The sequence below is a fragment of the Marmota marmota genome, unplaced genomic scaffold (genome assembly GCF_001458135.2).
Source record: "Marmota marmota marmota unplaced genomic scaffold, marMar, whole genome shotgun sequence".
In the NCBI taxonomy this organism is placed as follows: Eukaryota; Metazoa; Chordata; class Mammalia; order Rodentia; family Sciuridae; genus Marmota; species Marmota marmota.
In genome coordinates, this window is record NW_026000082.1 from 14,053,677 (window position 1) to 14,079,801 (window position 26,125).

The window sequence follows — 26,125 nt, forward strand, 5'->3', positions numbered from 1 at the left end:
GGGGGGGGGGGGGAAGAGAAAAGAAATTGATTACATACAAGTCATTAGCAAGAAAGGATAGAAAACCAGAGATAATAGAACAGGAGAGCAGGGTTAAGGAAGTAGAAACACTTTTCTGAATATATCTTTTGGTATATGTTCAAAATCTTAGAATCAGTAAGGTTTCACATACCCTCCCACAAATTAACTGATGAAAGCCAACCAGGAAGGTAAGAAGGGATGAAGAATAGAATGCAAAAACTAAAAAATTTACCTAAAAAATTAACCTAAAAATACAAATGAGTAAGACAACCACTCTGAAAGATGTGAAGAACAAAATATTATGAACTAAATATCTAATAACAGCCTAACCCTAATTGGATGGTATTAGGAGATGGGGACTTTGGGAGGTATTTAGGTTATGAGGGTAGCACTCTCTTGAATGGTATTAGGGACCCCAGAAAGCTCTCACTCTTTCCACAATATGCACACAAGGGGAAATTGATTATCTGCAACTTGGAAGAGAGCCTTCACCAAAACCTAGCACACTGGCACCCCTATCTCAAACTTCCCAGCCTCCAGACTGAAAGAAATAAATATCTGCTATTTTAAGCTATGCAACCTATGATAATTTGTTATGTAGCAGCTAATGATAACTAAGACATGAAGTAGTTCTGAAAAACAGTATCTTGACTAGATATTGGAAGACTAAGGAATTGGAACAAGGCTAGATGTGGTGGTGCACACCTGTAATTCCAATGATGTGGGAAGGTTAATCAGGAGGATCACCAAGTTTAGAGCCAGCCTCAACAACTTAGTGAGACCCTATCTCAAAATAAAAAATAAAAAGGACTCAGACTGAAACTCAGTTGTAAAGTGACTCTAGGTTCAATTCATAGTGCCAAAAAAAATTTTTTTGAGTAAGAAAACAAAACAAAAAACAAATCCAGATAGCACTGAACTATAACCCATAGAATATAGCAAATATACATGAGACCAATACTCATATAAAAAAACTGAATATAGAAATGGGGAGAAGGGATATCTTTTCTTTCAAAGGAATTACAATTAATAAGGGAGAAAGAATGAGAGAAATTAAAAAATCACCACTAGACCAACATCACTGTAATAATTACTGCAGGCAAGACCTACTAATGGCTAAAAGCAGTGGGAAAAGTTGGAGGTGGAAAGTTTGATGAAATTAGCATAGTTTTCAAGTATTTCTTTCAGGTATTACCAAATACAAAGGAAAAAGTAGTAATTTTACAATGGAGAAATCTGACAGACATCACTTTAATTGAATCATCAAAGTTAACATCACCAGAGCTGAGGGTATAGCTCAGTGGTACAGCACTTAACTAGCATGCATAAGGCCCAGGTTTCAATCCCCAGTACCACAAAAAAAAAAAAAAGAAAAAGAAACTATTACCCCCCAAACACAAAGTTAACATTACCAGTGATAAGACTGGTTAACATCACATACCCCTCTCCCAATCTCAGAAGAAAATATTATTTCTATTGTATTCTTGCAAAAATACATCATCTCAATCTCATCATGAGAAAATATCTGGTAAACCAAAAATGAAAAACATTCTACAAAATAGTTGACCAATATTCATCTAACATGACAAGGTCATAAAAGATAAGAAAAAATTAAGGAACTGTCACAACTAAATGATTCTGTGGAACAGTAAGTCAAATCTTAAAACAGAAAGGGGACATTAGAAAATCTATATAATTTAGTTAAAAGCATTATATCAAATGGATCAATGGTCTAGTTCAGGATGTCAGAGTCTGAGCAGGATGAAGACAAAGCATATCTCAACAAGCAAAGGGAAGATCAAGCATGGAACATCAGAGCCCAAAGCAAAATGAAGACGGGCTCTACACGATGGCTAAGTCCAACATGGGAAGTCGAGCCCAAGAAAAGTGAAGGCGGTATGCACATTGTGGGGAACAAGGTCAGCCAGACACAGGTTGCCAAGGCCAAATAGAGTAAGGGTGGCATTCCAAAGAGAAGCAGATGATTTAAAAAAATGACATACTGAAGGACTGATCAAATAAATATAAATAACAAGGAAAAAGCATTTCTCATTTTGAAAAATGGAGTTACAAATATGGTAAGGAGGAAAAATCAGAACAACTTCCATGGTGTTAGACTAGAACTGTTAGTATCAGTATAACTTCATTGTTTTCAATATGGGTGTGGAGGTACATTACCATACTCAAACGTATGGAAGTAACATTCATATTTCTTAGCTCCCAAAGAAAGGGCTGGGAGCTGTGACACCTAGCAACAGGTTTTCATTTCTAAATTTCTCTACTAAAAGGAATTAGTGTGCTTTTTAGAAAAGTGGTTTGATTCCAAAATTAGAATAGGGATGGTACAAAGCCTGAAATATCTTTTGGTGCCAGAAAGTATGGATATATTTAGAGATTTATGTTAAGAACATGTCAAAAGGATAGCGATATCAGCTTACATGGGATACTACTGGTCAAACTGAGAACTGAGCATCAAAATAAATAATAATGTTAGCAAGTTATAATCCACTGAGAAAAAAAAAAAACAGGAGTTACTATCAAATACACAAATTGGAAGTTTGATAAGAAATGGTAACTTTAAAATATTTCCCCACAGGGGCTGGGATTGTGGCTAAGCGGTGGAACCGCATAAAAATAAAGGCATTGTGTTGTGTCCATCTACACCTAAAAATAAATATTTTTTAAAAATTTCCCCACAAAATATTAATAAAGCATGGAAAAACATAAAACTTTCTAAGACAAGTCTGGCAGATATCACCTTAATCAAATGATCAGAACATCATTATAAATCACCAACTGAACAAACTCAAATCCTATGATAAGAATACACTAACATTTTTACGATTCTTACAAAGATGTGTGATCTGAATATAATTGTGAAGAAGCATCAGGGGGAAAAAAAACAATAATTGGGAACAAAATAACTGGCCTATAATCTTTAAAAGTGTCAAGTTTTTGCCAGGCATGATGGCACACACCTGTAATTCCAGCTATTCAGGAGGCTGAAGCAGGAGGATCACAAGTTCAAGGCCTGCTGGGGCAATTGAGACCCTTCCTGTCTCAAAATAAAAAGAGGGGCGGGGGTTGCAGCTCAGTGGTAGAGCGTTGCCTAGCACATATGAGGTACTGGGTTCGATCTTCAGCACCACATAAAAATAAATAAATACAAGTATTTACATTTACAATTAAAAATATTTTTAAAAAAATAATAAAAAATTTAAAAGGGCTGGAGATGTAGCTCAGAGGTAAAAGGCTCCTTGGGTTCCATCTCTAATATCACCTCCCCCCCCCACACACACACACACAAAGAAAGGAAAAGGAAAAAAAGTGTGAAGGCTTACATAAAATTCAAGGACAGACTGAGGAACTGCTCCAAGCTGAAAGTAACTGAGACAAAACAACTAAATGTAACATGTGATTCTAAATTAGATTATTTTGCTTATAAAGGACATTATTAGAACAACTGGTGAAACTTGAATGGAGTCTAAGCATTAGGTGGTATTAATGCATCAGTGTTGGGCTGGGGTTGTGGCTTAGTGGTAGAGTGCTTGCCTGGCATGTGTGAGGCACTGGGTTCGATTCTCAACACCACATATAAATAAATAAATTAAATGCATCTGTGTTGATTTCCTCATGCTAACACTTCCAATGTTAATAGCTATATTCAGCATATATGAAAAATTCCCTTGTTTGCAGGAAATAATGATAAAGCATTCATTAAAAAAAGGTTCTCTGTACAGTAAAACAGTAGGTAAAATACTTGCATATTCAGGATTTTAAAATCTTAGCTCTTTTATTACTTATACAGTCACATTTTCTAAATTATGTATGACTGAATAAGTAAGAACCTGAGAGAATTTTAAAAATTTCACTCTTCCTATGTAATTCATACAAGCCAAACCACAAGAAACAGATTTAAACTCTTAAACTTTATTGTTGCTGAAACACTACTTAGGAATCTGTCCTCCTTAAGTCATATTTCCTTCTCCTTCAAGACGTGAAACAATTATAAAAAATTACCATCTATTTGCTAAAGGAAGTGGTTATTTGCATGTTCTGCAATTGAAGTAAAAAGTAGAATTAACCTCTATAATCAGGAAGACCTCTTTTTTCCCACTTAGCATAAAATGAAAACATTACACACACACACACACAAACATGTTTACAGGATTAACTCCTGAGTCACTGCTGAAATAACTACTGAGCCCTCGAATGCATAAGGTACTATGTTTGGAACATGAACAAGGATAAAACAATCCATGATCTCAAGGAACTTACAGTCTGCTGGAAAATACAATCACTTTCCAGGTAGCACATTGTTTAGCCTCTAATATCTTTGCTTATTAGAATTGTATTCATTCTTCTGGGCTATAGGGAAATGTCACCTTCTCCACCTATGTTGCTCATGATAAGAGAATCTTTCCTTTCTTAAACTCAAATATTCTATCACTCAGATACTATATAAATACACATGCCGGGTACCAGGCATTGTCTTAAGCCTTAGGGACAATTTTGGGCAACTGTTATAGTTCTAGATCATCAATAAAAATACATTTCTAGTCTTACTTCTCAATATACTTTTTAAAGTATGGAATGCTTCACAAATTTGTGTGTCATCCTTTCACAGGGGCCATGCTAATCTTCTCTATCTCATTACAATTTAAGTACATGTGCTGCCCAAGTAAGCACTTTCCCAATATTCTCTTGCATGAACCATGATGAACCATGACGTTTCAGTTACACTGTGCTTACTGCTCACATGAATCATAATTCCCAGCTTTTGCTCAAATTGTTTCCACAGATGAAATGCTTGAGCCCAACTCTGTGCAAATAATAAAAGCTAAATCTATGAGCACTGACAATGTTTATTGCCAATTATAAACTTCAAGCTTTTAGATAAACAATGGAATTTTGGAAGACATGTATTTATCAACCACCATGACCTTGACAGATTCTGAAAGTTTGAAGCAATATCAACAAATATGACTTTTTATGTCATAAAACAAAATATGTCAAATATTTATGTCAGATCTATATAACTCAGTGAAAAAACAGTATTCCTAAATGATCAATGCATGTTACAAAATCATACAGAGGGTGAATGAGCTGTTCAAATTGCTAAACCAAAGGATTTGAATAACAGTATTTTCATATATCAATTTCATTTGTATAGTTTCAGCTTCTACACTGCAATTAATGTTTAAAAAACTATCACTTGAGTTTTGGTGAAATACCAAAGAAGAATATTCACAATTCTCTTAAGAGACTAGTAAAGCATTACTTCCTTTTCTAACTACATACCTGTATGAGGCTATATTTTCATGTACTTCAATCAAAACAACATATAACAGATTAAATATAGAAACAGATATGAGAATCCAGATATCTTCTGTTAAGCCTGACATTAAACAGAACTGAAAAAAATTAATATGTCACTCTTCTCATTATCTTGTAGAGGGGAGTAGGGAAATGGTTATTTTGTCACAGACTATTATTACTACTTTTAAATAAATAAGTTTAAAATCCCTTTTTTGATTTCTGAACTGGTGAACATTAACAGATATCTGTAAACACAAGCTCTTTGGAGTCCTCATATGATATTTGAAAATGTACAGGATGCTCAGACCTTGAACAAGTTTTAGAACTACATATATGTATATATGAAACATTCTAATTATTGATTGCCTCCTCCACTAGATTGTAAGATCTTAGAATACAGAATTTTGTCAGTCTATTTATTGCTGCATTTCTAGTGCCTAGCACAGTGTCTTGCAAATTTTATAGTGCTTTACTCATTAAGTATTTATAGCAGTACATGATGGATGCTGGATGGATGCTAAATAAAAACACTCCACTTAGATAATTAGGTGGTTAAAAAAAGTGCAACTGATTATAATTTGGAACAAGTTTGAACATGTTGAGTAATCAGAAGCTAATTTTTTTAAGGTAATAAAGTGTGGGAAAAAATGATCAATTTACATCACCAAGCATAAAGCAATCTAAGCAAGATTTGATATCTAGAAGGCTTATAAAAGTCATGGTTTAAGCCTGGCACAGTGGCGCATTCCTGTAATCCCAGTGCTCGGGAGGCTGAGGCAGGAAAATCGAGAGTTCAAAGCCAGCCTCAGAAACTTAGGGAGACACAAAGTAACTCAGTGAGACCCTATCTCTAAATAAAATACAAAAAAGGGCTGGGGATGTGGCTCAGTGATTAAGTGCCCCTGAGTTCAATCCTCAGTACCAAAAAAAAAAAAAAAAAAAAAAAAGTCATGGTTTAAATAAACTGCTTATCACAGAGGTGAGATCAGATTAGAAAAATGAAAGGGCTGTGTGCTTTATTAGACTTTATACATGTTTTTATTGAAGTATCTATAACACCATAACATGCTAGTTTGTTTAATGATTTTTCCCCTTCCCCTGCTTAGCTATGTACTCCCTAAGATCTAGGATGGAATCTGATCCACACTTTCTTAACTTCAAAGCTTAACATTTTCTAAGCAACTAACTAGTACTCTAACTACAGGTCAGATGATAATTTGTCATCTTCACAAATGATACATATATACTAAAGTTCAGTCCCTAACCTAGCATTGAAACTTCCCATTAATCTGCCCTTTTTCTACATTGTACTTATCCCTTCTAAATTATGTATTTACCCGTGTGTATTAGTTGTTGTCTGCCTCCTCACAGTGGAATGCAAACTTTATAAAGGCAGGATCTTTATTTGTTCTGTTTATTGTTGTATCCCACGCCCCTAAAATCATGTCAGGCACCTGCCCAATAAACACTTGAATGAGAAATGATGATCTACTGATTTCATTAGTCAATGTAGAGTTCCTTTTATATATTTGGAGTCTAAAAAAAGCTTTGATTTCCTAAGAAATTATTATTTTTGTTTAATATCCTACTAAAGTTGCCATAATTGGCTCCTTTAAAGATTTATTAATAGTTGTAGTTAGCGTCTCTAAAACTGTCAAATAAAACATGCAAATATTTATAAAAGATATTCTCCCCCACAACTTCTGCTTTGACTAGCTGAGTCAATACTGTGATTCTCCAGGACAAAGTCAGCATTTTATTGTGCAACTCAACATTGATTCAGTCAAAGAAGATAATAAAAACCATATGTAAATTAATGGGTTTTTTTCAATTTATTCTACAATCACATGCTTCTAAGTCAAATTATTCCTATCAATGAAAATCCTTGGCATAAAGATATGTAACTACATAGTAATAATTTTAGTCCCTATAAATATTTTATAACTACTTTAACTCCAGGTTTTAGTAAAAGCTTGATTTTTAAGGTCACTATCCTTAATCTTGAACTTTTGGGGGGAAAGCAGGATTTTATTTAAGAAAAGAACCTAAATAACTTAGTAAGAAAAGAACTGTTCTGCTTTTGGCAGAAGGAAAGGGAAAAAAGGAAATTTAAAAGACACAGAAAGTATGAAGGTCAGAAATGATAAAGACCTGGGCCATGTAATTGACTTAGGGAAATAGGGAAAACACAGATGGATACTGTGGCTCATCAGATATACAGGGACTAAGAGAAAGAGAAGTCCTCAAATGAACTTTAAGGGGAAATGTAAATGCTGTTCCACATCATAAAGAACACAGAAAGAAAAACAAGTTGAGAAGCAGTAAGCCACCAAAAATTTTACTTTTGAGTCTGAAAAATCTCTGATTCAATTAATTCTGAAATTTAATAAACCTAACCTCTTTGGGAATTTTATTATCATAAATTTTACTGAATTTGTTAATTAACTAGAAGTACTCAAATATACACTAGTAGAAAATATTATCTTCTCAGGAAAAGTTAAAAAAAATCATTAATGTATTCTGGAGAAGGAAGAGAGAGAGAGAGAGAGAGAGAGAAAAGGAATGAATGAATTTTGAGAAGTTAAAGCAATCTCAGTTTATGAAAAGAAATACAGACCTTCAAAAGTATTTTCCATAAATAAATAAATTATTTTTTTAAAAAAAGAGTATTTTCCATTGAGACCAAAGTTAAGGGTTGTTCAAAAAATAAGAATGATGCTATACAATCACAACTTGAGTTAAATCAACAAAAGGAAAGAGAAGGAAAAATATTAATACTTGTCAGAAAATTCAGGGAGGAAACTATCACAAGGCAAATAAAATATATCTGTATGATTCTTTGTTTCTGGGATAAACAAAGCCAAAATAGACATGGCCTAAAACAGGGATAGAAAAGAAGTTACAATAATTGATTTATGTTACTCTAAATAAGATGCTTAGAGATGTCTAAAAATTAATGCACAACAGACACTAGGATGGCAATTTGTAAATCAATGGATGTGTAACTGATGTGATTCTGCAATCTGTGTATGGGGTGAAGGTGGGAGTTCATAACCCACTTGAATTAAAGTGCGGAATATGATATGTCAAGAAATTTGTAATGTTTTGAACAACCCACAATAAAAAATTTAAAAAAAAAAAATTAATGTTGTTCCTTGCACACTGTGGATAAAGAAGCCCTTTAGACTTAAAAGTATGCAAATATTTCTTCAGGGTATAAAGTAGAGTGAAGGCATTTATGCATTATCATCTTATAACATTCCTAATGAACCACCTTTTAAAGGTTTCACTCTTTGCCCTCACAGTTTCTCCAGACAATTCTGCTTGGGGACAGAGAGCTGGCAGTAAGCTACTTCCTTCCTTCTCTATATTTAGCTATAAGATGTTAACATAATATCTTTGCCTTTCTTTCAGAAAGCAAATACTCTCAGACCAAGACTGCAGTATGAGCTCAGACAACCCCAATACATTCCACACACTTTAACCCTGCCTTGTAAGGCATAATCTAGATACAGCAAAATGTCATTGGTTCAGTCCTCATTATAATTTAGGATTTGTATTTATCATTTAGTATAATTTGTACTAAGTCACTATGCTTAAAGCAATACTGGTTACTTCACACTGTACATTTATTCTTCCTAGGAAGGCAGGACTTTCTCTACAAAGAAGGAACAAAAATAAGAAGATATAATGGTTTGGTTTCCTCAACAACCTGAAAAATAATCCCTCAGTTAACACAGAAAATTGTACAGTCAGAAAAGGAATAAAATTAAACAGGATACAGGTAAATGTTTGACTCCTTTAATCCATACAGGGAGCATTCCCAGGCCTTTTTCTGGCCAGGCTTCTAAGCCTCCTACATAATCAAAAATAGATCTGCTCATTTGTGTCTCATGCCACAGTTCACTACCATCTCTTCCAACCAATGTCTGAGTTCTCTTGCCTCAAAGAGGTGTGACTTCCCAAGGCAAACCTCAACCTGGATAGACACTGAGCAAAGGAGAAACTTGGACAACCAAAACAACCTGATAGCATGAAAACACTAAGATTCTACTGGAATAAGAAACATGTTATTCTGTTTAAATGGAGAGAGAACAACAATGAAGCAAAGGCTGCAATGAAGGCTAAGGTATAATAAATGATAAGTCAGTGTGGGCTGAGGTAACAAGAAAGGAAAGGCATGGATAAGCAGCACTGTAGAAAGAAAACAGCATGGATTTGAATTCCAGCTCTGCTACTTCCTACGTGTGTGACCTTGAATTAAAAAACCAAACCAAGGGCTGGGGATGTGGCTCAAGCGGTAGCGCGCTCGCCTGGCATGCGTGCGGCCCGGGTTCGTTCCTCAGCACCACATACAAACAAAGGTGTTGTGTCCGCTGAAAACTAAAAAATAAATATTAAAAGAAAGTTATCTCTCTCACTCTCTCTTTAAAAAAAAAAAAAAAAAACCAAAACAAGAAAACTCCTGCAAGCCTCAGTCTTCTTGCCTATAAAATGGGAATAAAATGACTACCTCATAAGCACATGTGAGGTACCTACAAGGATTATAGTGCCCAGCACAACATTAACTGCATCATTGGTGTCTGATTCCTCCCCATGGCACCTCCTTCTTTTCTTATCAGGGGTTCACTTAGAAAGTGTATTATAATCACCTTAAAAAAAAAAAATTCCAATCAGCTTCTCCAAAAATAAATAGTCTCACTGACACTCTTCCCTGCTTCACCTAAATTACCCATATGCAAGGAGATCACCTCAACTTTCTTTTATATAATCCCAATTCCTCCCACTAGGCAGTCACCCAAAGTAGATGTCCTCATTAAAGCCAGCAATCTAGCAAAGAGGGAATTTTCTTATCATTAATTTGAATTTGATTTTTCCCTCAGGGAAAACTGTTTTAGGGTTCTCTAAAGTGAATATTAAGAAAATACGATGCTAGGGGCTGGGGTTGTGGCTCAGCGGTAGAGTGCTCACTTAGCACATGCAAGGCACTGGGTTCAATCCTCAGCACCACATGAAAATAAATAAATAAAATAAAGGTATTGTCTAACTACAAAAAAAAAATAAAAAGAAAATACGATGCTAAAACACAACTTTATTTCATATGTTGAACTGATGTTAGGTGAGGAGTACAATTGATAAAAGCATCCTGATTATGAGAATGAACATTCATAAACTGCATGTCCAAGAAAGAATGAAAAGGTTAAAAGACAAAGACAACTTTGGCAAGGCTAAGTATTTCTTTGGAGAGTTCAGCAGTTAGTTGGCAGTTTAAAATAAAAAACAAGGTCAGTGTAGTCCAGGCATTATCAGAATTACTAGAGCTTTAACTCAGGATTATTTAATGAGGGGATCCAAGAACTACCTAATATTTTGTGCAACCAAGAAGCCTCCTCTGGAACAATGCCTTTCAAATTGTAAAGTTTTTAAGATTGGAACTTTGCTCACTCCATTATACTCAGAATCTAGCCTGGCACCCAGTATTACAATAAGCACTGAAGTATTTGATTTAAAAATACATGAGCTAAAGGAATGAATGGCTGAAATAAAGAGAATACTGGTATTTTCTTTTCTATCAGTATCTAAGCACTACCAAGGGGCAGGACTGCAGGCCCTCAACCCTCTTCTTCAACGATAGCAACTTTACTTTCTTCTGTCTCATCACTGCGCTTGGTTTATCATTCCCTTAAGTGAATTCCTATATTCAAGTACATTCACTTTAAAGATTAAATGTCCCTCAAGTTGTTTCATGCTCCTAAAGATTGTTGAGGCATGAGATCTTACATATACAGTACTTGACTACTCAAATTTCATAAAATGTGCACTTTTCTTGTATACTGACTCGTCACAGAAAAATTGGCATTTGGAGGTGAGTGTGCTGGGGGTTGAACCCAGGCCCCCAAATATGCTAGGCTAGGACTTTACCACTGAGTTATACCCCAGCCTGATTTTTCTTATAGCAACAAAGGGACATTTTGTGTCATCACATCTTGCAAAGCTGCCAGGATTTATATTTACAACACATCATCATCTCCATTTGAAGAGCTATGATCATACAACTATCTGAATATATTCTGCATCCTACCATATTTTTCAATTAATAGAAAAACAAAAAAATTAAAGTGCCAATAGGAATGACAAAAAAGAGATGTTTTATAAACATAATGGAGAAATCATTAGGCATGCTGAAAACAAAATCTTCATCAATGGGATACTTTAGAATCTGGCTGATTAAACTTGAGGTGACTGCCCAAATGTTCATTTTTGAAGGTTAAGGGATAAAATCTATGAGTAATATTATATTTAAAAGGCAAGGTAAAGAACTTTATAATATAAGAACTTTATAATTTGTGGCAAGAATATACCCTCCTATAACCATTCAAGTCACTGTTCAACATAGTTGACTTTAATCCACATTTTCAGACACACATTATACACAAAAGTAGTTTTTCATTATGCATCTTCATTTACTCTTCAAACTGTGAATGTGTGTTCCAAACTGAAAAAAGATAACGATATATATCAGCAATTTCTCAGAAAACAGGATAATTACCTTTCCAAAGGATATAAGAAAAAAGAGAAACGCTCTAACAATAATGAAAACAACCAGGAAATGAGAAGTCACCAAATGAGAAATTAACACATTGAAATATATTTTGGTGAGGGGGTGGGGGACCCTGAATTGACATACTTTTAAAAATTGTAATACTAAGTGCTGATGAGGGTGTGATAAAGCAGAAAGGAGTATAAATCAACATAAACCATCTTAAAAGTAATTGAGAAGCCAGGCACAGTGGCAAAGGCCTGAAACCCCGGCTGAGAAGCTCAGGCAAGAGGATCTCAAGTTTGAGACTAGCCTGGGCAATGCTGAAATATCTTGTCTCAAAACAAAAATTTTAAAAGGGCTGTGACACAGCTCAGTGGTAGAGCACATGCTAGCATGCTCCAGTCCCTGCATTCAATTCCTAATACCACACACACACACACACACACAAATACACACACAAAAAAAATTGAATATTGTTTCAAAAATACTAAAAATACCTATGTCTTTTATTCTGACAAATTCTTTAATGAATATTCATCCTAAACAAAACAGACATTTGGTTAAAAACCTATGTACAAAGATATTCAACATGGAATTATTTAAAATAGAGAAAAACTTGTACAACACTAATCAGTGGCTAAATATGATTATTCACATAGTAGAATATTGTATAACATTGAAAATCATGTTTTCTTAGAATATTTACTATAGTGGGTAAATGGCCACAATATAATATTTAAAATTGGAAAGCTAGATAACTTTATTTACATGGAATGACTTACTCTTATAAAATCATACAAATAAACAACTAAAGAATTAGAAAGAAATATACAAGCATGTTAGTAACAATTATCTTCAGGTGGCAGGACCAGGAGTAATTGTTAGTATCATCTTTATACTATTCTATATTTTCCCAGAATAAATATACTGCATCCATGTATAACAAAAAATATTTAAAATATATACATACATAAATTACTAATAAAAATAAAACATCCTCTCTAATCCTTTCTACTCACTAAGCCAAGCAATCCATAATTAAACCTGAAAAGATTATAATTTCAAATATTTAGGGAAGACCTTGAGCAGAGCAAATTAAGAAGAAAGGCATGGGCTGGAGTCATAGTTCAGTGGTAGAGTGCTTGCCCAGCATGTGTGAGGGTTCAATCCTCAGCACCACATAAAATAAATAAATAAAATAAAGGTATTGTGTCCATTTACAAGTAAAAAATATTTTTTTAAGAAAAAGGCACACCAGTAAGACCCAGCCCTCCTAGAGTAATATAACAAACTCCTGATTCATGAATCTAATAGTGTTTCCCCACTTAACACCCATTGAAATAATGTCTAATTAGAGAATTAATTATAACTTACTTCTTTTACATGTCTGTAAATGATTTTTTTTGGGGGGGAGATTATAAAAAATTTCCTCTGCAGGAAATTTTTTAAGTCAATAGTTAAAGTGAAGATAACTGCATCTGCTTGTGAGTTATAATGCTGAGATGCTTATTTTTAAAACAGAAGACATTTAAGCCCACAACTATGTTTTAGTCTAATGATTTACTGTCTATTCTTCTAAATGATTAATGATGCAGATGTACCATGCTGAGCTGATTGATGTTAATGCAGTGGGAGCAGCGACATCCTAATACACTTGATCAATATAACCTTTCTAAATTAAACACTTTCCTTCACCATAACATTAACCATTGCATCATTTGTAGTAATTCTGCATTTTAATAAATAAGGAAGCTCTAACAGAGGGTTGAAAAGATTGGTTATCAGAACCACCACAGTCTTAACTTCTACTAAGATTTATATAGTTCCTCAAAGTTCTTCACATTTAAGCACCTTTTTAATGTCTAAACATGCTGCATTTTGTCTTAGCAAATTGCTACTCTAAAGCATGCACAAATACATTGTAAACAAATTTCATACATGAAATTCTTTTGGAGAATATACTCCATAAAGGAAGTTCTCAGTAAGTGCCTTGAAAGCAAAGGATTATTTTATGAAGAACTAATGACATACATATCCATAATTCTCATCTTTAAAAAGTTTAGATTTTTCACATACCAGGTTTGCTGATGGCTAGATCACAGCAAGAAACAATCTAAGAAGTGAGAATACCTCACTTCTCTTATCTATAAATTAAGAGTAATTCTATCCAATGTATAAGATTGTTAAAAAAGAAAAGTGGAATAGTATGTGAAACCTCTGACTCCTGACCCACAGTTGTCAAACTTTAAAACACACCTGAATCACTAGAGAGAGCCCATTCCCAGAGTTTCTGACTAAGCAATGGGGGTGGAGAGGGCAAGAACATGCATTTCTAATAAGTTCCCACATGATGTTGACCTCCTGGTCTGGAACCACACTTTGAGAACCACTGATCTAGATTGGCCTGGGCACTGATTCTGGCTCTGCCACTCAACTTCCCTGAGATTCAGTTTCTTCAACTCTAAAACTAGAAATCATTAATCATAACTTTCCTATGTTCATATATGAATACACGTCCAGTTTAACTCCACATCTTATACAACCAACCATAAGAATGGGAAGTTATACTGCATATATATATATATATATATATATAGTCAAAATACATTTCTACTATCATGTATAACTAAAAAGAAAAAAAACTAGAAGTGAAACAACCTCAAAGTTATGGAGTTTAGTAATTTTGTAAGTGATGTATGTTGTCAGTTAAACAGTTAGTGGTTCATAATAAATATTTAGATGTAGTAGTAGTAGCTATTGTTACCACCACTGTTATTGTTACTATCTCTACTAAGTAATGGAACATGCAGAACATTAAAATCACCATATTTTAAAATTGCATTAAGTGGCATTGATTTAAAATTTCTTTTTTGATAAAATGATAAGTCATTATCAGCTAGTTGACAAATCTCTAAAATGATTCTGTAACAACTAAGAGAGAATGGCTATAAAGTACAAATGTGGTGTTCAAATTCCAGTTCTGCCTTATGACTCTGTTTGTGACCAGTTTCCTTATTTATAAAATAAAAAAATAACAGTACCTACTTCATAAAGTTGCAAGAACTGCATAGTTTAATAAAGATAAAACTGAATAGAGGGCTGACGACGAACCTCAGTGGTAGAGCGCTTGCCAAGCAAGTATGAGACTAGGTTTGACTCCCAGCACAACAAAAAAATCTACCAGGCGCAGTGGTGCACACCTGTAAAAAAATCCCAACTGCTGGGGAGGCTGAAGCAGGAGATTGTGAGTTCAAAGCCAACCTCAGCAATAGCAAGGCACTAAGTAACTCAGTGAGACCTTGTCTTTAAATAAAATACAAATAAGGCTGAAGATGTGGCTCAGTAGTCGAGTGACCCTGAATTCAATCCCCGTTACCAAAAAACAAAAACAAAAAAACCCTGAGAAGTACCTAGTATAAAATAAACATTCAATAAATATTCACTATCATTATCATCATTCCAATATACTATGCGGGCTGGGGCTGTAGCTCAGTGGCAGAGTGCTTGCCTAGCATGTGTGAGGCACTGGGTTCAATCCTTAGCACCATATAAAAATAAACAAATAAAGTAAAGGGATTCTGTCTATCTACAACTACCAAAAAATTTTACAAAACTGTTATGAATCATTACATATATTAAATCATTAAATACATACAATTTTTTTTAAAGAGAGAGAGAGAGACTGAGAGAGAGAGAGAGAGAATTTTTTAATATTTATTTTTTAATTTTCGGCAGGCACAACATCTTTGTATGTGGTGCTGAGGATCGAACCCGGGCCACACGCATGCCAGGCGAGCGCGCTACCGCTTGAGCCACATCCCCAGCCCAATACAATTTTATTTGAAGGTAAAATTTAACTGAATTTTTTTTCCTATCACTGGTATGAACTATATTATGTTAAGCTACATGAACTGCTGATGAGAGACTACTTTTGATCTACAAAAAATGTAGTTTAAATGGTTGAAACTAAGAGCTTTTATCCTACCTTCTCTGATCATCCCTCTGAGCCTGCTGGCAGTTCCATCCCAGTGTGACCTAAGGTCTAATCCCCAGCTCTCGTCTCACTTTGATCTCCCAGATGGCTCATACTCACTACTAACACGGTTTTTACCAAAGACTGAAAAATCCAAAGGTTTTATCTAGCCCATAGATGCACTTTGTTTGACCAAAGTAAAAAATATTTTTACATCTAGAGACTTAAATCTGGATATTTCACATGCATATAACACTCAACCTGACTGGCAAAACAAAACTAAACAAAAACCAACTCTGGATTTCTGGCTTCTCTTAAAAAAACATGGACTGGCCATCACTGGGTAAGCATTACCAAAAGCTTGTAAGTATCTATAAATAGCAGCTACCCTTTGAACAGGGTATCAAAGCTCCAAATTGCTAATCTTTTTTTTTCTTTAATATTTTATAGTTGTCAATAGACCTTAATTTTATTTATCTATAGGCTGACTATAGAACCCAGTGCCTCACACATACTAGGCAAGAACTGTACCACTGCGCTACAACTCCAGCCTGAAATTGCTAATCATTATCCAGCTTCACCCTTCACTCGTTACTTACCGGCCTCACTCTTGGACATTCAAATTTTCAACTTCTAGTTCCACCTACCAATAATATGCTGACGATAACAAATCTCCACTTGCAGCTCAGACTCAGCTTCAATTATCATCATTTGTGTCCTCAAATATAAGAGGACCCCTCGCCACCTCTGTTCTTCTGGATTCTCTGTTTCAGATGTTTACAACATCCAAGAGTTAAATCGAGCCAAGAACATCACAGTTGGTACTCTTAATTCTCTTGTCTCCCATTTCCCAGTTCCTAGTGATTTACTTCCTAAGAATCTCAAATCTTCTCCCTTTGCCTTCCCCCTTTACCATTACTTTAATTCATTTGAGGTCCCATTAACACTCAAAGCTATTTTACTATGAACTCTTCTAGCCAATGGCAATGCCTTAGATAACTAATTACCCGCCTTCTCCAGGACACTGATCCAACAATTAGCCCTTTTTCTTTCCCACATCATTAATTTTGCCCTCTTTACTGAATTGCTGCCAACAACACAGAAACATGCTATTATTTTTCTTAACCTAAAAAAAAAAAAAAATTCACTTGCACCCACTTCCCCCTCCAGCTACTGCTATATTTCTCACCTTCCCTTGAGAGCAGAACTTGAAAGCAATGTCTATACTCCTATCTTAAAATTGCTCTTCTCAAGGTTTCATTATTAAATCCTGGGATAATTTCTGTGTCCTCATCTTACTTGGTCTGCCAGCAGCATCTGACTTAGTTGCTGATCTACCTCTCCTCCTAGAAACATTTTCTCCCTTGGCTTCTATGGTATTACATTCACTTGGGTTTTCTTCCTCCTTTATTCTCAATCCCTTTTGCTAATTCTGCCTCATCTTAATACCCTCTGTGTAAATGTTCAAGACCCAGGCTCAGTACTTAAATCTTTCCTTTCTACACTTATTCCCAAATTCTCATGACTATAAATACCACCCATGTACCATATGCCAATGAGTCCCCAAATTTATTACTCCAGCCCAAACTTTCCTCCTGAACTCCACACTCCAACTGCCTACTTGACATCTCCACTTGGCAACTGGGTGGACTTCTAAAACTTGTTTAATAAACATGTCTAAAGCTAAGCTCCTGGTGCCCACATTCCCCCTCTCCAAAACTATTATATCCTTCAATCCTCCACCTTCAGTTAACGGCAACTCAAACCAAAAATCTTGGTGTCAACTTTTCTTTCTATCACATGCAAAATGAAAGGAACTGCTAATATATGCAGCAAACATTATGCTGAACTAAAAGAGAGACACACTATATGATACCATCTAGGAAACAAACTAAACTATACTGATAGAAAGCAGATCAGTGGCTGTTTGGGGATAGGGGTTGGGAGTGGGGACTGACCAAAAGGGGCATTCAAGCAATCTTTTGGAGTGATGGAAGTGTTCTATATCTTCATTGTGATGGTAGTTATGAGTAAATAAATTTGTCAAAACTCACTGAACTATATAATGTGTACATTTTATTTTAGGTTAATTACAGCTCACTAAGGTTGATTAACACACACAATTTGACCACTTCTCATTGCCTCCCTACCCCTACTGCTATCACATGGGAACTATCACACTCTCTCTTCTAGGTTCAACGCCTCCAAAATACTTCCTCTTCTTCTATCTGTGTCCCTCTGCATATTATTTTCAACAGAGTGGCCAGAATGATCCTGTTAAAACATGAGTCACAGGCTGGGGTTGTAGCTCAGTGGTAGAATGCTTGCCTCGCATATGTGAGGCCCTGGGTTCACTCCCCAGCACCACACCAAAATAAACAAATAAAAATAAAGATATTTAAAAAAAGAAAAACCATGAGTCACATCAAGTCACTCCTCTGCTCAAAATCCTCTAATGGCCTTTCATCTCAGTAAAACTCAAGGTTCTTATAAAAACCTCACACAGTTGGGCTCCTGTTACTTCTTGATCTCATCTCCCTCTAGTCTCCTCAATGGCTATCCATATTCCATCTCAGCCAACCTCCTTGCTGTCCTTTAAATATGGCAGGAAGGCTCTTTCATACATATTACTCCCTTGGCCTGAGTGATGTGCCTACCCACCTCACTCCTCAACACAGTCTTTTAACTTTTTCCCTCATTTTCTTCGGCTCTTTTACCAAAAGTCACTATTTCGGTGAGTCTTTTCCTGACCACCCTATCTAAAATTTCATCACACACACACACACACACACACACACACACACACACACACTCATTCCTATTTCATTTTCTCTTTACCTGCTTTATTCCCCCAACTCAGGTCTTATCAATCCCTTATATTGTACTAATATCTTATACATTGGCTTTCTCTCTACTGGAATGGATGGCCCAAGAGGGCAAGGAGTTTTATATGTTTTACAGATTAATGTTTTATAGATTAATTTTAGACCAATAGATGTTGAATGCATAAATAAATGTATCCATAACTTTCCCTTTAATAACTGACAGTAGAGTGTGTTTTATAAATGCATTATTTTTTAAATTTTTAAATATTTTTTTAGTTGTAGGTGGACACAATGCCTTTATTTTTATTTATTTATTTTTATATGGTGCTGAGGATCAAACCCAGTGACTCACCCACGCTAGGCAACCACTCTATCACTGAGCCACAACCCCAGCTCTCATCATTTAGTTTTAAAAATCCTGGCATGTTAAATAAAAACCGGACTTGGCATGTAGCTTAATTGTAGAGTACTTACCTACCATGCATAGGGCCCTGGGTTCAATCCCTAACATCACACACACACACACACACACATAAATTAAATAAGTAAAAACTCTAGCATATTTAAACACGTTAATGCATATCAGCCAAAATTTGCTTTCACTTCTTATTAAAGAATTTAAGATAAGACATTGAGAAACTTTTAAAAATTTGTAGAGATTTTCTCATGAGCAATAAATGTGAAATATCTCTTATTACTGCCAAAAAAAATAAATATTGTCTTACTACTGAGTTCTTTGCAAAAGCTAGATCTCATGTTGCCTAAAACTCCTATTACTATTAAGTAGAAAATAATCAGTCTGACAGTCTCAGAACTAAGGATTCATTTTTAAAATATACATAACTCTTATTTATCTTTATCATTTAAACAATCCATTAAGGAATATCTTGTTTTATAAGCAAGTCACATCAATATGAGAGTGTTAAAGTGTAGATCAGTTTAGCATAAATAATTTAAAAATAAATAAGATAGAGGTGCCTTTGCTCTAGAGATTCAAGTCACTTCTCCTTTAAACAAGCAAACACAGGTTCTTGGGAGTCCAAAGGAGGTGCCTCTTTAGTAACTGCAGAGGAGAAAATTCTGTATTGCAGCTTTTACCTACATCTGCAGCTCTTGCTTGAGAAGCATTATTCAACTTCATTCAAGTAAAGAGTTCCAGTGTATGGAAATTATCTGCTTTGGTTTATAAGCAGCTTTTACATACTTAACCTAAAAATAAAGACTGGGTTTTCATAATACAATTAAAACTGCTTTATGAATTTAAATGTAGAGGAAAAATTCAGAAAAGCAACATTATTTAATTATTTAACAGCTCTGAATAAAATAAGTTTACCAAACAGTAAATATTTTAAGGATAAACAGGAGAAAGCATTAGAGATATCACTACTGAGTACATTGGTTTGTTTTTATTGTATATAAGCAGCATATTTTTCTGTGTCAATTTCTCAAACAAGACAATGAAGAAAAACACCCTCAATATAGCTTCCTATCACAGAAGGACAATAGCTGCCTGCAGACCTCATATTGTGTATCTGATCACTGTTAGATTTCCTAACCAAAACATTTTTAAACTATAAATTTATTTAATATTTATTCATCTTGGTATACCTAACATTTATAACAGTGTATTATCACTTGTAGCTCAGAGAAAGTGCTAACATCTCCAAATCTTTCCATTTCTAAGTTTCTTGGACTGCTTTAAACATAAGAGTTTAATTTGGATAGACAAAACAACAAATATTAGTACCAAAACTAATAAGTACTCCTAATGGAAGAGATGCATTAGCACAGATCATAAAAATTGACTTTTATTTGCAGGTTTAGAGCTTTTAAAGCAAGATGAAATGAGAATGATCATACAGTACCTTACCCTTTCTACCGGTGAACCATAGCATGCAATGCCGAAACATAGCAGTGGCAGATGGCATTGGTGTTATTAACTATAAAACGGATAATAGCAGAGAAATGATGGCTGGCATACAGACACAGAAATGCAGATGAAATGAATGCAAACTTGTACTTCTTGAAGCAGAGCAAAACCTTAAAGCCAAAGGTTGCCGCCAGCTTCAATTTAATTTACATTTTGAGTTTAACATGGACAAACACTGCAACCTTCACAATCAGTCTTTAGACTCTTCATGCAGAAGCAGAATCACACTCCTTGATAAAGAAGATCAGCAACCTTCTGTAAACACAAGCCAGCAGCAGCAGCAGCCCATTACTCTTTTTTCTGATTTTTATCCTTTAAATTTTTAATCTCCAATTGCCGCCAGTCCACAGTCGATTCAAATAGATCTGTTTCCACTGCAGATACAAATCCCTGCCTAACCTGCAGTACCACTTCATCCAGAACGTTCCTGTGCACTCGTTCATGCAGGATCAGTTGCAAAACCATTCAAGTCATTCAGCAAACAACCCAAAAGAGAAGGAAAGAAGCAGTTGGGACTATGAAGAGAAAGAATCTCTTCTTTCAGCTCACCCTGGAAATGGAAGGTTTTCTGATCAACAGTTATTGTGAAGGTGCTGTCGTCCTCATCGTCTATACCAATCACAGCTCCCTGTGAAACAAAGAGCAAAATCCCAATAAGGCAAACAATGACATCAGCAATATTCACTACTGCTACAGCCCTGGAATACTCAATGCACAGAGGACACTGGAAGCAGGCTAGACAGAAAAGCTGAGACTCGAGTTTTGCTGAAGGAGGGAGATGCAAAGGAAAGGGGCTGGCAATACAAGTCTATTGCCCTGCACAGACACTTTCTATGCCCTGCATAAGGGGCATGGTCCTAGTGGGAGGGGGAGGGGAGACACACAGAAGCTGAACCTGTAATCTGTGTTTAAGAACCAGCCATACAGTCTTTCTAAGCTTTAAATTGCTCACGAAAATGTGAGTCAGAAACCTACACCTCCCCAGTTTGTTGTGAGGCTCAAAGAAGGCAGTTGTTCTTCATCAGGCTGCTTCTGTGTTATGCTTGTTAGTAAAGAAATGCCAGATGACATTTGCTTCAAACACTGTCCAATCCCTTTTTCCAGATGCTCTCATATCCACTTGAACACTACTCTGCTGTGGCAGTTTTCAAACTATATTGTGATTATCTGTTTATATGTCTGCTTCCCCCAATAGAACTGCTATGAGGTCTTGAAAATCTAGGGCTATTTATTTATTTATTGGTAATGGGGATTGAACCCAGAAATGCCTTACCACTGAGCTACAACCCCAGTCCTTTTTATTTTTTGAGACAGGGGCTCTCCAAGTTGCTGAGAGTCTTGCTAAGTTGTTGCAGCTGAAACTTGAAATCCTTCTGCCTCAGCCTCCCAAGACACTGGGTATTTATTTTGACACATGGCACTAAAGTACACATTTAGGTAGACCAGTCTCCTCTTGGTTTCTCAGTGAAGTCAAAAGTACATGTTCCTCCTTCCCCATATATTTTTGCTCATTATTGTATTTCTTGAGCTATTTTCATATTATTCCCTTCCTTTCTGTGAAATGATTTTAATTTTTTTGTTTTTCTTTAACTTGTGACCATCAAGTTATAAAGATATCTTTCACTTGACAGCTGTACCACAGGTGTACTGGCAATTTCAGAATATACTGATAGCTTGTATTTGTGTTTAAAATTCAATTAATCCTTGATTAAAAAAAATACATATTTACATGTATATGTTTTCTAAAGAAAAGCATGAACAACTCTACAAACGATGGGAAAGGGAACTATGTTTATAAGTTGTTTATTTTGGAGATCTGGGGATATAGCTCAATGGGAGAGACTTGCCTAGCATGTGAGAGGCCCAAGGTTCAGCCCACAACACCCACTGCACAAAAAAAAAAAAAAAAAATTCACTTACTTTACATTGTTTGGGAAAGGTAAATAGGTTGTGTTTAAATTTTTTATTTTTTTTTATATTTAACTACATGCATTATGTTAAGACAACAGGAATTAAGGAAAGAAACAGGAAATTATGTAAAATAAGGAGTCAATAGGTCAATAGGTAAATGTCCTTAAGAAATGAGTATAATATTCCAGACTAGAGAGCATGGGATATGTCAAATACCCCAAGCGGGTGACAAGAGAACCATATACCAAAGAAAATCAGAGACTTTGAAAATGAGAATTGAAAAGGTTCAAGAGGAAAAAAAAAATGCCACTTGGGAAAAAAAAGCTACATGTGGAGACTACTTTTGTCCCAGGAATATTTGGTAACAGAATGAAATATTTATTCATTTATTCCCAGAGGCCATCTGAATGAACCTCACCTCTATACAGTTCCATCCATGGGAATTATCTTCCTCATTCTTCAGTTTAAGATTGGGAAGGAAATTTTACTCCTATTTTCAGGTAAGGAAAATATCTCCAGAGAGTATCAGGACTCACCCAAAGTCATACAAAGAATTAATGGCAGATTAATCTCCAGGAAATTCAAAGAACTCAAAACTTAATGTCAAAAAAACCAAATAACCCAATCAATAAATGGGCAAAGGCACTTCACAGAAGAAGAAATACAAATGGTCAAAAAATATATGAAAAAAATGTTCAATGGCTCTAGCAACTACAACTACGCTTAGATTCCATCTCACTCCAGTCAGAATGGCAATTATTATCAAGAATATAAGTAACAATAAACATTAGCAAGGATATGGGGGAAAAAGGTTCACTCATATGTTGCTGGTGGGACTGCAAATTGGTGCAAAAACTGTGGAGAACAGTATGGAGATTCCTTAGAAAACTTATAATGGAACAACCATTTGATCCAACTATCCCACTCCTCGGTCTATACCCAAAGAACTTAAAATCAGCATACTACAGTGATACAGCCACATCAATGTTCACAACAGTTCAATTCACAATAGCCAAGCCATGGAACCAACCTAGATGACCTCCAACAGAAGAATGGATAAAGAAAATGTGGCATATATACACATTGGAATATTACTTAACCATAAAGAAGAATGAAATTATGGCATTTGCCAGTAAATGGATGGAACTGAAGAATATCATGCTAAATGAAATAAGCCAGTCCCAAAAAAACCACAAGCCAAATGTTCTCTCTGATATGTGCATACTAACCCACAACAAGGGAGGTTAGAGAGGGGAAGAACAGAAGTCCATTGGATTAGACAAAGGGGAATGAAGGAGGGGTGGGGATGGGAATAGGAAAGAGAATTAATTGGATATATCTTTCCTATCCTCATGTATAAATACATAACCAATGTAACTGCACATCACGTACAACCATAAAAATAGAATCCTAATTACAATAAATTTACTCCATATATGTATAATATGTCAAAATACACTCTAGTTATGTATATCTAAAAAGAATTTTTTTTAAAAAAAGGAGAACTAATGGCAGAACTAGGACTGGATAGGCATAGTACCTACTTATTTCATGACAGCAAATATAGACACACCTCAGTGGAGAAGCATGTAAGCAGTTTATTCTGGTTAACTTGATTTTGTGATTAACTGAGTTAACCTTCTAAGTTATCATACATCAACTATTTTCTGAGTCTAAATACAAAATATAGTAGTACTTAATAACTAAACACAAAAATATATGCTAGATACATGTTTTAGTCAGCTTTTTCACTGTTGTCACCAAAAGAACTGACAAGAACAATTTTAAGGAGGAAAAGTTAATTTGGGGGCTCACAGCTTCCAAGGCCTTAGTTCACATAGAGCTAGCTCCATTGCTCTGGGCCCAAGGTGACGCAGAACATCATGGAAGAAGAATGTGGTGGTAGAAAGCATGACATGGCCATCAAGAAGTAGAGAGAGACTCCCCTCACCACAGACAAAATATATACCCCAAAAATACATCCCCTCAATGACCCACCTCATCCAACCACATCCTACCTGCCTATAGTTATCACAGTTAATCCCTATTAGGGGATGAATGCACTGATTAGGTTAAAACTCACAACCCAATCATTTCACCTCTAAACTTCCTTGCATTGTATCACACATGAGCTTTTGTTGGAGGATACTTCATATCTAAACCATAACAGCACAGCTCTGAAATACAAAACAACAGTCCCTGCCTCTAGTACAGGACATAAAATGCAGAAATGAGTATAACACAAGTGATCTCATGGGAGAACCTTGAAAACATTATGTTAAGCTCTTTCTCTGCCGCCGCGGAGTTGCGCGGAGGCGGTGGCTCGGGTTTGTTCAAGATTCAGCTTCATCCGTAATCCACCGCCATGGCCGAGGAAGGTATTGCTGCTGGAGGTGTAATGGACGTCAACACTGCTTTACAAGAGGTGCTGAAGACCGCCCTCATCCACGATGGCCTTGCACGTGGAATTTGCGAAGCTGCCAAAGCCTTAGACAAGCGCCAGGCCCATCTCTGTGTACTTGCATCCAACTGTAATGAGCCTATGTATGTCAAATTGGTGGAGGCCCTTTGTGCTGAACACCAAATCAATCTAATTAAGGTCGATGACAACAAGAAACTAGGAGAATGGGTAGGCCTCTGTAAAATTGACCGAGAGGGCAAGCCCCGTAAAGTGGTTGGTTGCAGTTGTGTAGTTGTTAAGGATTATGGCAAAGAATCTCAGGCCAAGGATGTCATCGAAGAGTACTTCAAATGCAAGAAATGAGCAAATAAATTTTTCGTTCAAAAAAAAAAAAGAAAACATTATGTTAAGAGAAAGAACCTAGTCACTTAGGACCAAGTGTTATGTGATTATATTTATAGGAAATATCCAAAAGAGCTGGGCACAGTGGCTCATGCCTGTAAATACAGCATCTCGGGAGACTAAGACAGGAAGAACACAGTTATGAGTCCAAAGCCAGCCTTAGCAACTTAGCAAGAGCTGTCTCAAAATAAAAAAAATAAAAAGAATTGTGGATGTGGCTCCTGGGTTTAATCCCTAGTGCCCACCCCGCCCTCCCCACAAAAAAGAAAGAAAATATCCAGAAGGGGAAAATTCATAAAGACTGCAAGTTGATTAATGATCGCCTCAGGCCAGAGGAGGTGGTGCAATGGTAAATGCTGATGGGTACTGGGTTTCTTTATGGGATGATGAAAATATTCTAAAATTGACTGTGACAGTGGTTTTAAAAAATCTGAAAACATTGTCAACATTAACTGCATACTTTAAATGTGTGTATTGTATGATATGTGAATTATATCTCAACAAAGCTGTTGTTAACCCATTCCCAAATGCCTGTTCTTTCTCTCAGGTTCCTTAATGTAAGCTTACCAGTCATCTAATCAACTCAGATAGAAGTCTCCAAGGTCTATTCAAATTCTCCCTCATTCCATCACCACAAGATATGCCCATTCTACCTCTGAACTATTGTTCATCAACTATTTTATTTCAGGCTTTCATCATTTGAGATTGGCTCATTCAGGATGGCTATAAAACAGGCTTTCCCCATAATGCAATTTGACTGCTTTCAGTCTGGCCACCACTGAGCAACATCCTGACCCTT

At 35.7% G+C, this 26,125-nt stretch overlaps 2 protein-coding genes, 1 long non-coding RNA gene and 1 other non-coding gene across 8 annotated transcripts in view; 1 reads left to right on the plus strand and 3 right to left on the minus strand.

The window, feature by feature from the left end:
* The window catches only part of Osbpl9 (oxysterol binding protein like 9), a 134,772-nt gene that overhangs the window by 73,904 nt on the left and 34,743 nt on the right, over positions 1 to 26,125 (minus strand). For 4 of the 5 annotated variants that reach the window (XM_015485013.2, XM_015485012.2, XM_015485010.2 and 1 more), the window contains exon 3: positions 21,162 to 21,240. The exons of the other annotated variant lie outside the window; for it this stretch is intronic. In XM_015485013.2, coding sequence (XP_015340499.1) covers positions 21,162 to 21,240 — 79 coding nt within the window. The remainder of the gene's footprint in view (positions 1 to 21,161; positions 21,241 to 26,125) is intronic. 5 annotated transcript variants of the gene reach the window in all.
* Positions 4,604 to 4,710, minus strand: LOC125610445. Its single transcript, XR_007340464.1, has one exon. It is a non-coding gene; the product is annotated as a U6 spliceosomal RNA (small nuclear RNA).
* LOC125620386 lies at positions 10,044 to 21,155 on the minus strand. The gene is made up of 3 exons (XR_007352012.1): positions 20,154 to 21,155; positions 14,667 to 14,671; positions 10,044 to 10,054 (listed from the first exon to the last, which is right to left on the minus strand). It is a non-coding gene; the product is annotated as an uncharacterized LOC125620386 (long non-coding RNA).
* On the plus strand, positions 24,809 to 25,302 carry LOC107141775 (40S ribosomal protein S12-like). The gene has a single exon (XM_048815406.1). The coding sequence runs from the start codon at positions 24,889 to 24,891 to the stop codon at positions 25,285 to 25,287; it is 399 nt and encodes a 132-aa protein (XP_048671363.1). The 5' UTR covers positions 24,809 to 24,888; the 3' UTR covers positions 25,288 to 25,302.